Source organism: Sebastes fasciatus, chromosome 7 (genome assembly GCF_043250625.1).
Source record: "Sebastes fasciatus isolate fSebFas1 chromosome 7, fSebFas1.pri, whole genome shotgun sequence".
Classification (NCBI taxonomy): Eukaryota; Metazoa; Chordata; class Actinopteri; order Perciformes; family Sebastidae; genus Sebastes; species Sebastes fasciatus.
Genome location: NC_133801.1, coordinates 11,451,103 through 11,465,911, shown reverse-complemented (window position 1 = coordinate 11,465,911; position 14,809 = coordinate 11,451,103). Strand labels below are relative to the sequence as shown.

Below are 14,809 nucleotides of genomic sequence, written 5' to 3'. Positions count from 1 at the left end.
AGTGGAGAGCATTGATTCTGAAACAGGAAAATAGTTTCAGTTCACAAATGCAGACCAGGTGGCAATTAATTACATTTTCAAAAAATAATAATAATTTGACCCTGTCCCTGGTTACATTGATGTGTTTTAAAATAACCAGTGCGCAAAATACAATTTTTGACACATTTCAGTGTCAGAAGAAGCCTTTGTTTAAACTTTGGCTAATTGTTGTTAATTTGACATAAATTGCACAACACTCGCTCTGATGAAATAATAAAAGTCTAGTGCAAAACATTCCCATTTCAATTTAGATACCTTTCACTGTATCAAAGACATTATTGCGGGATATTTTTCAGGCGTTTCATAAACTCAAGAAATTCCAATTTTGCAGGATGCTCTCTGGCCTTTTATTTACCAACTTTGATAATCTAAATTCTACAGTGGATCATATCAGTCCAGTTCTGAGGTCTCTACACTGGCTCCCTGTCTCTCAGAGAATTCATTTCAAAATACTGCTGCTGGTTTACAAAGCACTAAATGGTTTAGGGACCAAAATATATTTCTGATCTTCTGCTATGTTATGAACCATCCAGACCTCTCAGGTCATCTGGATCAGGTCTACTTAGTGTCCCCAGAGTCAGAACTAAACATGCAGAAGCAGCGTTCAGTTTTTATGAACCAAATATTTGGAACAAGCTCCCAGAAACCTGCAGGACCAACTCCAACTCTGAGTTCTTTTAAATCAAAGCTTAAAACTTTCCTGTTTGCTGCTGCCTTTTATTAAACCAGATAATGATCTTATATACTGCACTAGAGCTTTTACTGTTGTGTGTTATATTCTATTTTAGCTTCTATCCTATAGCTTTTATTTTTTAGCTTGTTTTTATTTTATAATCTTTAATGTTTTTATAACTGTTTTAATTATGTCTTAATGTTCTTTTGCACTTTGTCGCAATGTTTAGATACATTTTCTTTTTTTTCTGTACTGTTTCTTTTGTATGCATTGTATTGTTTTTATTGGATTGTTTTCCACTGTTAGGTTAGGTTTTTCTGCACATTTTGTGTACTTCTTGTTGTTGTTTAACTTTTGTTGTATTTTTAAAATTATGTTAGTTTAGATCTTTCTTCCTTTTTTGTTATAGTTTTTTTCTCCTGGGGTTGGGGGCGGGGCGGGGGGGGGGGGGGGGGGGGGCTTCTTGACCTCTCCTGACACATTTATTTTTTTGTTTTTTTCATTGACTGGATTTTGTGCAGTTTTATATATGTGCAAATAAAAAAAATGTTCTTGAATGTTTATGTAAAGCACTTTGAATTGCCCTGTTGCTGAAATGTGCTCTACAAATAAAGCTGCCTTGCCTTGCCTTACAGCAATGTGTTAAATCTTACATATGGGATACTATGTTACTCTATTTCTCTATATTCCAAGACGAAGGAGGACTTGAAGTGACTTGAGGGTGACTATAATTTGGAAAGTCATTACAGAACCCTCCGAGGTCTGAGTGTCCATTCTTGGATAAAAACGCTCCTGGAGACGTCTTGGATGTGGCGCACTCCTCTTGGCACGGACTAAACGGTATCTGGTGAGAGGAGTAAAAGTAGCTGGCTTGTCCTGAGATCATGTTAAAGGAGTATGGATCCGTCAGAGGCAGGTGTGTGCACGCAGCAGGGATGGATGTGGAGAAAGCTGTGGTGCCAATCTGACGCCTGGATTGCGCGCAGCTGAGTCCGATGTAAGACATCTCCTGGTGCTGCATCTGCACGAACCGGTCCGCGTCTGCAGCAGCACGAGACCTCTGTGACACCAAGGATGCTGCGTTGTCTTGGAAACGAGGATGAGCGCTCAGGTAAGGTCCGAGGTGGTGGTGATGGGTGCGCACTGGTGTTTGGAGAGGCAGAAACGGTGGCCAGTAAAACGAACCCAAAGTCACGCTTGTTGCAGTGTTGCAGGAGGACATCATGCGACTTCCTCCTCCTCTCTTCAGTGCAAGCTTGGTCCTGGATCCAGCTGTGGCTCTGCGTCGCAGCTTCCCAGATGTGCCACCTATGAAGACGTCCTCGCTGCAGGCGTCCAGCATCCAGTAGTTGCCTTTACCCGGGTCATCGTAGTGGCGCGGCACTTTCACGAAGCACTTATTCAGACTCAAGTTGTGCCTGATTGAGTTTTGCCATCCTTGTCGGTTCTGTCGGTAGTATGGGAAGTTGTCCATGATGAACTCGTAGATGCCGTTCAGTGTGAGCCGTCGGTCCGGACTCTGGCGGATCGCCATCATGATGAGCGCGTTGTAGCTGAAAGGAGGTTTAACGCTTTCTTCTTCTGCTCCACTTTTTTTCTTTGATTCTGCTTTATTTCCTTCTCGTTTTCCATTTGCAGTCACCGGTTTGGTTTCTGCTTTTTGGGTTTTTTCGCAGTTCCTCTCGCTGTCAAAGTTGTCCTCTCGACTGGATGTCTCCTCTGGATGAAGTTTCTGGGACGCAGAAGAAGAAGGAGACAAGGCAGCTTTATTTGTAGAGCACATTTCAGCAACAGGGGCAATTCAAAGTGCTTTCACATAAACATTCAAGAACATTAAGACATAATTAAAACACTTATTGTCAAGTTATTGTTTAAATATGTGCAGTATCCCAACTTGAGAGAGATTGAAACATCCACTCGAAGATTTTTAACTGGAATCCACTCAATGACAAACAGCTTTCCCTTTTTCCCTCCTTTATTTTGTAGGTTGAGTTGAAAGTTCAGTTCATTTTGGAATTATTATTAGTCATTTATCATTAGGTGAAAAACCTTTGAAATAGAAAAAAATACAAAACATAAAAACATTAAAGATTAGAAAATAAAAACAAGCTAAAAATAAAAGCTAGGATAGAAGCTATAATAGAATATAACACACGAGTAAGAGCTCTAGTGCAGTATAAGATCATTATCTGGTTTAATAAAAGAGCAGCAGCAAACAGGAAAGTTTTAAGCTTTGTTTTAAAAGAACTCAGAGTTGGAACAAAAAAAGAAGTGCATAAATAAATAAATAATAATAAGACTGCACTCTTCCATAGTATAGCTCTAGGAGTCATCATCATATATGTTCAGTTCTTCATAAGCTCTGAGGAGAGACTTTGCATGTTGTGCTTTACATAAACATTCAAGAACATTGCGACAAAGTGCAAAAAGAACATTAAAACATAATTAAAACAGTTATAAAAATATTAAAGATTAAAGATTAGAAAATAAAAACAAGCTAAAAATAAAATCTATAGTATAGAAGCTAAAATAGAATATAACACACGAGACTAAAAGCTCTAGTGCAGTATAAGATCATTATCTGGTTTAATAAAAGGCAGCAGAAAACCGGAACGTTTTAAGCTTTGATTTAAAAGAACTCAGAGTTGGAGTTGGTCCTGCAGGTTTCTGGGAGCTTGTTCCAGATATTTGAAGCATAAAAACTGAACGCTGCTTCTTCTGCATGTTTAGCGATCCTACTGAGACATCAGTCCTCTAATGCTTGCTATATTCTTCAGGTGATAGAAGGCTGTCTTTGTAATTGTCTTAATATGTCTGTTAAAGCTGCAGGTCAGAGTCCATGACTACACCAAGATTTCTGGGTTGGTCCGAGCTTTTTAAGATTACAGATTGTAGGTGAGCACTAACCTTTGGAGACTTCTCCTGGTCCTCCATCACCCCGTCTCGTCTCAACAACAGGCTGCTGATGCTGAACGACGACTTGTGGAAACATCGGTCCGAAGTTTTCAAGTCGTCCATCTTAAAAAGGTTTCTCAGAAGTCACAACTCAAAAAAGTCCTCACAGTGCGTCCAGGTGATCTGGAGCCGAGCGCGTAACTGAACTCCACAGAGCAAAGATGCGCTCGTTCAAAGTGGTGAGGAGCCAAAGACGCGCCGGCCACACAGACAGCGTGACAACTAATGCGCATGATCAGAGCAGCTCAGGACTCGTTACCTACACAAAGTAGTGCGTTACTTTAGTGGATCTAAGGGCGAGACACTTGAGGGCGTAATTTGCGCATGTTCCAGTACTCTTAGAGGACTGGATCATCATTTTAGAAAACAGAATTTAAAGGTCCCATATTATGCTAATTTTCAGGTTCACACTTGTATTTTGTGTTTCTACTAGAACATGTATACATGCTGTAATGTTAAAAAAAAACTTTATTTTCCTCATACAATCTGCCTGAATATACCTGTATTTGCCTTCTTGTCTGAAACACTCCGTTTTAGCCCATTTTGATGGAATTGCAACAGAATTGCGTTGCTAGGCAACAGCTTGGGTCCATGTGTACTTCCTGTCAGCTGATGACATTCACATACACTGCAACCAGGAATAAACCGGGACACATTTAGAATTTTAACGTTTAAAATTGTGTCAAGGGTCTAAATGTTGTATATTTGTGACATCACAAATGGGCAGAAATCCTGACAGCTTGTTTCAAATGCAGAGTTTCTGAATACGGGCTGTGTGTATTTCCCTGTGGATTGAGTGTTTCGATACTTTCACAGTATTTATATAGGACATAAGCCTGCTTTATAATAAAAAAACAAACATTAAAATCTCACTTTTTTATAATATGAGACCTTTAACCAAATAAAGATATTGAATCACTTTTATCGATAAATCAAAGCAGTAAGAATAATAATAATGTGACTCAATGTTTTGGCACTTTATAGGCCATAATTAAAAGATAAATTCAATAATAATAATTGAGCCAAACTGTGCCAAGAGACGTCTGGATCCGGGATGAATTGCTGTCAATCTGTGTGACTGATCGGTGAACTCTCGGCTTCAATTATAACACTTCCGTGACTCATGAAACTCAACCCTCCCACACGAGCCTCGCCCTCTGGGGCCTCGGGAGCTCTCTCTTCGTCTTCGTCTTCGTCTTCTTCTTCTTCTTCTTCTTCTTCTTCTTCTTCTTCTTCTTCTTCTTCTTCTTCTTCTTCTTCTTCTTCTTCTTCTTCTTCTTCTTCTTCTTCTTCTTCTTCTTCTTCTTCTTCTTCTTCTTCTTCTTCTTCTTCTTCTTCTTCTTCTTCTTCTTCTCTCTGCGCACCTTTGTTGACACCACGGTTTGGCAAAATGCCTCTAAAAAGTTAGAAGTATAAGTGTAGCCTAAATGATCTTGTTGGTATTAGGCCTTTAAACAAACAGAGTAAAACTCAATGAACTAGATGCATGTTGGGTAAAATGTTTGAACATATAAGGAAAGGTGATTCCACTTATTTTTAAAACTGTTATTGCAAGATTTAAAGCGAGTCTCAATACAGTGAAAAAGAAGGAAAATGCAACTATTATCTTATTTTGAAATCACTTGATTAACTTCTCCAATAAAATTGTTTCTACTTTTATTTTTGGACTAATGGGGCTTTTCCATAAGAATGTAAGCAAAGTGGATCCATGATTAAAATTAATGTGTGTCTGTGTGGGTGGCAGGAAGAGAAGAAGAGGTTTTTGTTTTCACACAACAAGACAATTGGTGCATTCCAAATCCTACTTTTTCTTTTTACTTTTAGCATGCATGCAGTATGCATACAATACTACTTCATCATAACATTGCGCCTTGAACTTTGACCCTCTTGCTCATATATCCGCTGGGCAGAGGACTGTGGGTCAGAATAGCCAGAAAAACATGCAGGCTTGCATACTGCAAAATGCGAGGGGATGTAGTAGGACATCCTGGTATTTTGGCACACTGCATTTGACATACTATGTATTGGGAACTACTAAGTCTTTTTCTGTATAGTATGATAGTATTGTAGTATGGAACACACAGAATGATTCATCCCATCAGATATGAACGAGGCATGCTAAGACAGCATGATAGTTAATGTTTTATTGTCTTCCGGAAGGCGCAGTAAATAAAAAGGAAACGATTTCAACAGTTCTTGGCAAACTTAACGGCACGGGACAGTACAAACTTTACACTCTGCTAGTTTGGTGTTGCTGAATGTCAAGAATACTCCTGCCTGGCTGGAGGCTTTTTCCCATGAAGAGACCAGCCAGAAGAGAGTGAAACATGGCCTGAGGTTGAGTCTGGTGTTAAATAATGTTCAATGTTTGACAACATCAGTTTAAATGTCACCACACTTTGTATTTGTTTAGTATTCTGATGATGCCACACGGCCTATCAGAGCTCTGACTCACTTTTATTTTCCCCTGAAGCTTTTTGAACACACTAAACTTGCTCCCTAATGATGCTGAAGCTAAATGTCTTCACTTCCATCAACAGTTGAGAAACACAAAGAAACAACTTGGAAAATCAAGCATTGCACTAGACTGGAAGTAAATAGTTCATCAACGCATGTTTCATTTAAATCTTTTTGTGCATTTTTATGTTTTTCTGATATCCTGCTTTTTTTAAGGTTCCCTTTTATTTGAAAAAAAAATATGATGATTTAATCTAATATAAAAGACAGAAAAATGCAATTAAAAATTAAATAAACTAGATCTGGAACAATTAATTGATTAGTTGTCAACTATTAAATGAATCGCCCACTATTTTGATAATTAATTAATTGGTTTGGGGCATTTTGTAAGAAAGACCTGATTCCAGCTTCTTAAATGTGAATATTTTCTGGTTTCTTTACTCCTCTATGACAGTAAACTGAATATCTTTGAGTTGTGGACAAAACAAGACATTTAAGGACATCATCTTGGGCTTTGGGAAACACTGATCAACATTTTTCCCCATTTTATAGACCAAACAACTAATCGATTAAACTAAAAAAGACCACCCCACTACCACAACCTGACCACTAATTTCTGTTTGGTAATACTACAGCCAATGATTGGCCACTAGAGTAATGTGACATGTACCTACAGAATGCCACATACCACTACTATCATGACAATAACTAAATAAAGAATATTCTAATCAAATCAACCATCATGCTGGGTGTTTCACAGTTCATATACCAGACATCAGACATGACAACCGGAACTACACGTATAATCTGTTAACATTATACCTTCTCTTAGTCAATTTGATAGGGGCCGCCCTTCATAATCCCTGAGCTGCACAAGTGAGCACTTGTTGGGAATGTTTCAGGCGCTGCAGAAAGCACGCATTGTTGTCTCAACACTTGTAATCCCCTTGATTCATTCTCCCTGTGCAATATTTGTCTTGTGTCGTTTAAAGAAAAAAAAGTAGGCCTATACACAGTATAGTATATTGTATCATTATTAGAATTAATTCTGTTTGGAGGAATCTCGTGAGCCAGATGGTGAAATCCAAGCAGCAAGTGCGACTCTGTGGGTAACCGTGTCCGCTGTGGGAGAAGGTGAGTTAGTACAAAATGAATCAAATAATCAAATTGCTGATTAGATGGTATTTATTTCCAAAAGACCTGCAGCACAACATTAGAACAAGTTAAATCCATGTGAATGTTTATCTTAAACCACAGCCCACTAATAACAATATCAAGCAAAGTATTCTTAAGTAAAACGTATAGCCCACCCCTATTAATATTGCTTTATTTAATATATCCTTAGGCAACTAAAATGTAGCATGACAAATTAAAAGTAAGAGCTAATGTGACAATTTTTCAACATATGAATTAAATTGCATTGATTTTGAGGCATTTTGCACTAAAGCTTATTGGTCTCATCCCATGTGATGGCTCCCTCTGCTGTAAGAAAAAGGCTGACAGCCACGATAAAAAAAAATGTCAAAAGAAAAAAAGTGATGGGAGGGTTAGTGTTTAATATATAAAGTTATTTTTCATCCTGCCACCTGTTTATTCCACATCTGGGATTAACAAAGAGCTAGTAAAGGTTTATGTGCGATTGAAGCTAGGGAACATTTTCATCTATACCATCATAACCTGCAGTGAGCTTTATGGGGTACCCCTCAGCTGTGGGAGCGCAGCATGCAGTTTTCCTCCTGGACATTCTGTATCTGCGCTTCCCAGATCTTTGTGGCCAAACACGGAAAACCCCGAGTTTAAAAAGCCCTGACAAACTCCAGATTGCATCAGCTGTTTGACTGACGTCATTGCCTCTGCGCTTGGCGTGTCATCTGAAATCAAAAGAAGTAGCATTATCATCATATCTGACGTGATATAGGCTAGGCCTATATTTATTTTCTTCTCTATAATGTCACTTAAAAATGTTCATTTTGCACTCAAGTTCTTAAAATGAAAAAATCTTCAGTACTTTTCATTTGTCAAATATTTAAATTCACACTGGAGTATACAACAATAGGCTTTAACATGTGTTTTATTCATAGAGATTATTTATTGAATTACCAGAAAACATGTTATATCGTGACATATATAGAGAAAAAAATGAAAATAAAAATACCCCTCTGTTTTTTTATGTTCTTTTCTAGACATTATGATGTTCTCATATTGTTGCACAATGCAAAAGATTAATAAGTGCACTTACTTGTGAAATTGCCCATGAAGGCAATCCCTAGTGACTCATCATTGTTGCCTTTGGCATGTGCCCCTACCACACCCCAGCCGCGGCCCTCATACACTGTACCGTCTCCTCCGACGAGAAAACTGAAACGCACACAAAGTACGGTTGAGGATCTTATAGCATTGAAAACCAGCAGAAACTCATTAGAAGGAATACATAATTAAATTTCCTCCAATACGTCTCCAGTGTACATACAACACTATATAAACATCACACAAAAATGACATTCACCTGGAATGTGTGAGCAGTGAAGGCAACAGAGCTACTCACTTATATCCAATGTCATCGAAGCCTCTGTCGTTCATATGCCCTCTCTGAATGCTGACAAGGCGGCTCATACACTCTTTCTGGTCTTTGCAACTTGGGAGAGCGGTGTGGTGTATGACGACTTTCTGGGCAGCCTTCTTCAAAGTCTCCTTTTGTTTCGGGGCAGCTGCTCCCCACTGCTGCCTTGAAACGATGTTCACTGAAAAGCAGTTTGAAGACGATCAAAAGCATATTCAAAATAAATAAGTTGGCTTATGCCATAATTGAAAATGTAATTTCAAAGTGTAATATGTGTAGTATAAGCTGTTTGTTGTCATACCTGTTTGGGCCATGGCTCCGTACACAGACGCCTTTGACTGTGCAGCTGCTTTATGGAAGAGACGGTCTCAAGAGGTGTGGTCACGGGAAGTACGCCTTCCTTGTTCTTATAGGAAGAGAACAAGGAAGTTCCCGAAAGTTTTTTTGGAAAATCCGCGTTTGAAAAAGGAGGAAGTCGAATCGGCGCTGTCAATATTCCACATAGTGGCAGGAAAACTGAGGCAGTTCCTTTACCACAAATGAGGCATGACTGCTTCAAAGTGATGTTTAGAGTGATGAGGGTTTTAAGAGGGAATCGGTAGTATTTGTTTTGCATTATCAAGCAGCGCGGATGCTTTTGAAGTGGGAGGAACCAAGAAGTGGTATAACCCTGATTTGATAAAAGGAGTGTGAAAACTTAAGAGGCCCATTATGTGTTCATGCTGCCAAAAGCATGGGTGTGTCTGCTAATGTGAATGCTTACAAGTATTTCATACATATTTTTAATAAATTACTCAAAGACATTTGAAACAACTGATTCTTTTAATCTAACAAAACATGTTATAAAAAACTATTAATACATTATATTCACAAGATGGTTGTCTGACAAACAAACAAAGATACGTTCAGGGTCTACAGAAAGCAGCAGTTCTGCTGTTGGACAACAAACTGCACAGTAAGAGTACAAAAATAACTCTATTTGAGCTGCAGCTTTTTGTGAACAGCAGTACTGTAGATGAAAATGTTAGACCCGTTCATTATCACCAGCTTTACTCCGTCCATCTGTGTCCACAGTGAGGAGCCGTGCAGACGTAGTACAGTCTCATTGCGTCCTGTCAGGAGAAACAGGACATGTGCTTCAAATATTAGACCTTCTATTTAATTCTTAAAGGAATAGTTCAGGTGTATTGAAGTGGTGTTGTATGGCATATTTTTCCGTAGTCAGTTTATTACCTACAGTAGATGACGGTCGGCATTTAATGTATTTTAGCCACCAAAAAGAAAAGCTCACCCAAAAATAATAATAAATAAAAAAATAATATTTTTAGGTCAGCCTTTCTTTTAGGTGGCTGAAATACGTTTTGCTGCTGGCCTCGTCCACAGCAGTACATTGATTTGGTTCTGTGAGGTAACTGTCTGCTAATGTAGGTAATACATTGACTATGGATAAGTACCTGATACAGCCTCAATTCAAAACACCCGAACTATCCCTTTAAAATCCAAAAAAAGATGTGTGGACAACAGGACAAGGTGTGTCCTCACTAACCACAAAAAGCTAGTAAACTTGTTCCTTGACAAACAATGTTAAGACTACAGTTCATGCATTATGTGTTTCATTAACAATGATCATTACCTCAGCCTTCATACTGTGAGACTGGAAGAACACTGCCTCCTTGTGACCGCATCTGGGAAGAGACATGGTTTGAGCACAATATTAAAAACTATTACAAACAGTGTCACAACATCTCATTTCACATTCAGCTAAGGATGGTGGTGTGCTCCAAGGGCACATATGTTGGTGCTCCTGCAGAAAAACAAACAAACAGTTGAAATCTTAAAATGTTTCCGCCCTCATTTCCCATATAAAACTTTGGACAGCCAGAAAGTAGTTGTACGCTCCCTAAATGTGTGGTTGGTGAAGAGAGTCAATCATCCAGTAAGGTAAAGTAGAGTATTATTCTCAGGCTCAACCTGGCAGGTCAAAAGGGGCTAAAGTCCTTGTAAATATTCAGCTTTTATTTGTCAGGTGGTGAGAATGAGGACTCCAATGAGAAACCAAGTTTGCCGTTTCTAGTATGAGTGTAACTTGTTTGTTATTACATCAGACATGATGAAGTTTATAAAAGCTTGTTGCAGTGAATTAGGAATTTAGGAGTAAAGTTCAAATCATCAAAACAAAGCTGTTTTCTGTGCTGAATATCCCAAAAATAAATTATACTGAATGTTGCACCAAACTAACAACACAAGAATATTACCCTTAAAAAACAGATGAACAATTAGGGGTCTCCAGAGAGAATGAATGAGGTCAACTTATTATAGCAAAACTTACTTGGGACAGGGGTGGTCCTCTGTCCTTGGTAGTGTTGGATCCTGGGATACATCAGCAATGATTTGTGTCAACTCACTGGAGAAAGATAGAAGGAAGATGCTGAATGACTTACCAACAATTAGCCCTCAAGTGACTGAAATTACATACGTAAAATGTGCAAGAAATCTTTTAGTATTGAACATTACATACGGTGCTCTATTACAAATGTTAAGCCTTATGTGTAGTCACTCACTATGTATTTACGCCACTGTAAAAGCATCTGCAGACTGAAAGTGCACAATTAAAATCAAGAGATTCTCTTTTAAAAGATCCCATTAAATGCCAGGACTGCTGTATTTGAAAGTGTCTGGGGAATGCATTTAACATGACTTGTCAGTGACCATTTTTTTGTGTTGGTAATGGGGATAATGGCGGGTAGTGGTTGCACAACAAGCAGGAAACAACTTGAAAAGTTTTAAGCCTGTTTCTCAGAGACAGACAGAAATGTGCCTTGTAACACTTGCAACAACACCCAGCAGTGATGCCACAGGGTCCTGTGCACACCTCACTACAGCAAGGTGAGAAGTTAAAACAACTAGAGGTCAACAGGGGGTGTTAAGTTACACTTTAAAGCAGAGATGAAACTGCAGTGAGAACAGCAGTGTGACACATTAGCCAATATCAAGCAAATCAAGATCTAGGTCATTTTTGTGTCACTGTGGTTTCTTTTACTTACTCAACCTCGTGGGTGATCTTGTTGACATAGATGCAGCTGTTGTCTGCCTCTTGTTGGTAGTCACAGTTCCTGCACTGCAAGAAGATAAAAAGACCAATTATCACAGGCTTACAATGTACATTTAAGCTCACTGCTTTCCTGTATCACAACAACGCCATCCCTCTAGCCTTTTTGTTTTTTTATCTAGCTCCATAACAGTTAAGAAAACAACAACATGGGACATACATTTTACCATGTATATAGGCATATGCTATATCAGTATTATTATCAGCATGTTTGGAGTGATCCCTGTTTTCATCACTCATGCATTGCACTACACAGACACTACATTGGACTGTCTCAAACTGATGAATGAGCCAACATCGATAGCCAGGATATGTAACTTTTAACAGATTTTCTTTTATTATTTGTTCCCATTTTTATGGTCTTTGAATGTCACTTTGTGATTTCAACAACTCTTTTAAAAACACTGTGCTCACCCTCTGTTTACTCCCCGGGTAAACTAAACTCAAGTGACTGGTCATGGTCAAACATGGACCAAGTCCTGAGATTACCCAGCCCCCCTATTCAGGACTCTCTCAACCACTGCATAGGGCTTTTCTATTATGGGACCTTATCTTTGAACCAGATACTTACCGCATAAAGCAGGATACGGTTCTCCTTGTCCTCTTTAGGGTATAACATGTTGTTACTGGAAAACAAAGTCAACATATTTAGGATTTCTTTTTTAGCACAAGGAAAATACACAAAAAAAGACTGAGAATTAGTATACAAATATGAAGTATATGTACAACACCTCTCTAGGGAGAGGGGGGACAAAGGAGGACGGTCTGCAGGACAGATTATAATGCACACAGTGCACTTTCATAGACTAAGCTACTGGAGTTACCTTTCACTATACTCATTTTTAACAGTCTCCTGCACTAATACACTTTTTTTTAATAGTCGTGTATCACAGCTGTTACCCTGCACTATATTCAGTTTTACTTCATCTCCTTGTATTTTTATATCTGGTATATTTTTTTGTACTTTGAACTATTAACTTTTTTACTAACATGTTTTGCACTATGGAACTGTGATGCTGGAAACTTGAATTTCCCTTGGGATCAATAAAGTTACATCTATCTATCTATCTATCTATCTAGTATATGGTTCAATCAATAATAGTGGAAATGATGCTGCATCACAATCAGTAAACAATGGAGGTACCATTATAGTGGAAATCAAGAGTAAAAACATAAAACAAACCACATAAAAGAGAAAGGATCATGTGAACAGACGAGGAGCACAAAAGAGCAAGGTAAGAGGTATTAAAAAAGCAAGGACTGAAATAAAGATGTACAGCTTTTTAGCCTTTATATTCATTTTAAACATGAACTTAAAGGAGTTGTCAATAAGTACTACTACTTACAGGTATGAATATGAGACTAACAGTATCTAAAATGCATCCATGAAATAAATTACATCATTTTAAGTAAATGACTGAATGTTAAAGATGTTTAATGACAACCTATTAATGGATATCAGCCGAAATCAAACCTGTGTAAGACAACCTTGAGTTAACATGTGTTTATGTAGCTTCATGTAGCTAACTAACTAGAGTAACTTATCTGACCTCTGTTCGCCCACAAACTCACCATTCTTGACAAAACCGAATCCCAACAAATCCTGGTTCGTATGTTCCAGTTTCTAAATCCATTGTAAGACTATAAGTTGAAGCTAAACCTGATAAATACTAGTTAAAGACGATGCTTCTCTTCCTCTACCGCCTCTACTGCGGCTTCTTCCTTCTGCGCGTTTGAAAACAGACCGTCTGCGCATGCGCATTCTATTATTAAACACGTGCTGTTTCTGAGACAGCGCGCCCTGGTGGTGGGAAGACTGACTAGCTTTGAGGCATGCTGCACACCACAGTATTATATTGTTGGTATGTGTAGCTAATGAAAATTAAAGTTAAAGGGACTATTTGTAACTTTCAGAAATGCTTCTTAACAGCGACACCTGTGGCCGTGAAATCAACGAAAGTCAGCGTCGCGCTTGCTCGCTCTCAATATACCTGAACGAGCATCACTCAAAACAGTGAGGCGACACACGTCAGCTAAAACCATAATATCACTCTATATTTCAGCTGCTTGGCAGTAATGTTAGCTGACCAGACGAAGGTCTCTCCATGAACATGATTTAGATCTGATCTTAGTGTTGGCTTTTCCTGCATCAGTGCAGGCTGAGGCAGCGGGGCTCTCCAGCGTGTCTCCTCTGCTCTCTCCGCCCGCAGCCGGAGAGAGCAGAGGAGACACCGGCACCCGGTCGGTAACGAGAAGACAACGTAAATCTCTGTAGAGCTCCGTTACTTCCCAAGACACGGGAAACCTCTGTTGGTCTGGAGGAGCTGCAGCAGTTATTTCTGCACAAACGTCCCCTGTACATTCACTAGATATTCTCAGAGCTAAACTAACTCTTCTGCAGTGTGTAGTGAGCGCGCGTTCACGTCTAGAGGTGGAGCGAGCTGAGCTGTCTGAGTGAAGGCGAGCAGGCAGAGGAGGAGGGTACAGCGGCTACACGCGAACGCGCATATGCGAGCGCGCATGTGTGATGACCCGCTACATTTATGCGCGTACAAAGTTACAAATAGTCCCTTTAAACCTGCAATAGGATGAATATTTTTGGCATCATTGGACAAAAAAAATCCATGATTTATTTATTTATCTCACTTATTATTGTAAGTGTTGTATTATTATTGTTATTGATATTGTTATGATAACCTCATCATCATCATCTCTATTATTATTCATATTATTAATATATATGTGTATGTATATATACTGTATTATATATATATATATTTTACTCATTTATTTTCTTTTTGTTCCCCCTATGCTCTACACATAAAATGAAGGATATATGTATGTGTAGATATGTGTGCATGTGTACAGTATATGTGTTTAAGAGTAGATATATAGAGTAGCTGCGGAACCATAATTTGCACTTTATGATGATCCACTTATTTATTGTTCTACTTGTGACTGAATGTTTTAATGTTTGTTTTTTCACTGCAAAGAGCTGCTAAACTGTTTTTCGTTG

The 14,809-nt window shown here is 38.7% G+C and overlaps 3 protein-coding genes across 3 annotated transcripts; all 3 read right to left on the bottom strand.

Annotated features, from left to right (window-relative positions):
- Positions 1-1,269: 1,269 nt before the first annotated feature.
- foxg1c (forkhead box G1c) lies at positions 1,270-3,812 on the bottom strand. Its single transcript, XM_074640594.1, has 2 exons — positions 3,599-3,812; positions 1,270-2,444 (listed from the first exon to the last, which is right to left on the bottom strand). The coding sequence occupies exons 1-2, from the start codon at positions 3,728-3,730 to the stop codon at positions 1,386-1,388; spliced, it is 1,191 nt and encodes a 396-aa protein (XP_074496695.1). The 5' UTR covers positions 3,731-3,812; the 3' UTR covers positions 1,270-1,385.
- A 3,479-nt stretch (positions 3,813-7,291) lies between these two features.
- On the bottom strand, positions 7,292-9,154 carry pglyrp5 (peptidoglycan recognition protein 5). Its single transcript, XM_074641558.1, has 4 exons — positions 8,986-9,154; positions 8,670-8,865; positions 8,364-8,482; positions 7,292-7,995 (listed from the first exon to the last, which is right to left on the bottom strand). The coding sequence occupies exons 1-4, from the start codon at positions 8,996-8,998 to the stop codon at positions 7,814-7,816; spliced, it is 510 nt and encodes a 169-aa protein (XP_074497659.1). The 5' UTR covers positions 8,999-9,154; the 3' UTR covers positions 7,292-7,813.
- Positions 9,155-9,487: 333 nt separating this feature from the next.
- polr2i (RNA polymerase II subunit I) lies at positions 9,488-13,543 on the bottom strand. Its single transcript, XM_074641559.1, has 6 exons — positions 13,366-13,543; positions 12,365-12,419; positions 11,729-11,802; positions 11,014-11,088; positions 10,318-10,369; positions 9,488-9,796 (listed from the first exon to the last, which is right to left on the bottom strand). The coding sequence occupies exons 1-6, from the start codon at positions 13,425-13,427 to the stop codon at positions 9,734-9,736; spliced, it is 381 nt and encodes a 126-aa protein (XP_074497660.1). The 5' UTR covers positions 13,428-13,543; the 3' UTR covers positions 9,488-9,733.
- Between the last annotated feature and the right edge of the window lie 1,266 nt (positions 13,544-14,809).

Bases quoted from the DNA above. Each gene is read 5' to 3' on its own strand.
- polr2i (XM_074641559.1), bottom strand. From the start codon at position 13,427: ATGGATTTAGAAACTGGAACATACGAACCAGGATTTGTTGGGATTCGG. The intron at 11,803-12,364 runs GTAAGTATCTGG...ATCTTCTTGCAG, and splicing joins ACCGTATCCTGCTTTATGCG to TGCAGGAACTGTGACTACCA. The intron at 11,089-11,728 runs GTAAGTAAAAGA...ATCTTTCTCCAG, and splicing joins AAGATCACCCACGAGGTTGA to TGAGTTGACACAAATCATTG.
- foxg1c (XM_074640594.1), bottom strand. From the start codon at position 3,730: ATGGACGACTTGAAAACTTCGGACCGATGTTTCCACAAGTCGTCGTTC. The intron at 2,445-3,598 runs GTAATCTTAAAA...TCTGCGTCCCAG, and splicing joins TTAGTGCTCACCTACAATCT to AAACTTCATCCAGAGGAGAC.
- pglyrp5 (XM_074641558.1), bottom strand. The intron at 8,483-8,669 runs GTGAGTAGCTCT...TGTGCGTTTCAG, and splicing joins TTCGATGACATTGGATATAA to TTTTCTCGTCGGAGGAGACG. The intron at 7,996-8,363 runs GTAAGTGCACTT...TTTTGATTTCAG, and splicing joins CTTCATGGGCAATTTCACAA to ATGACACGCCAAGCGCAGAG.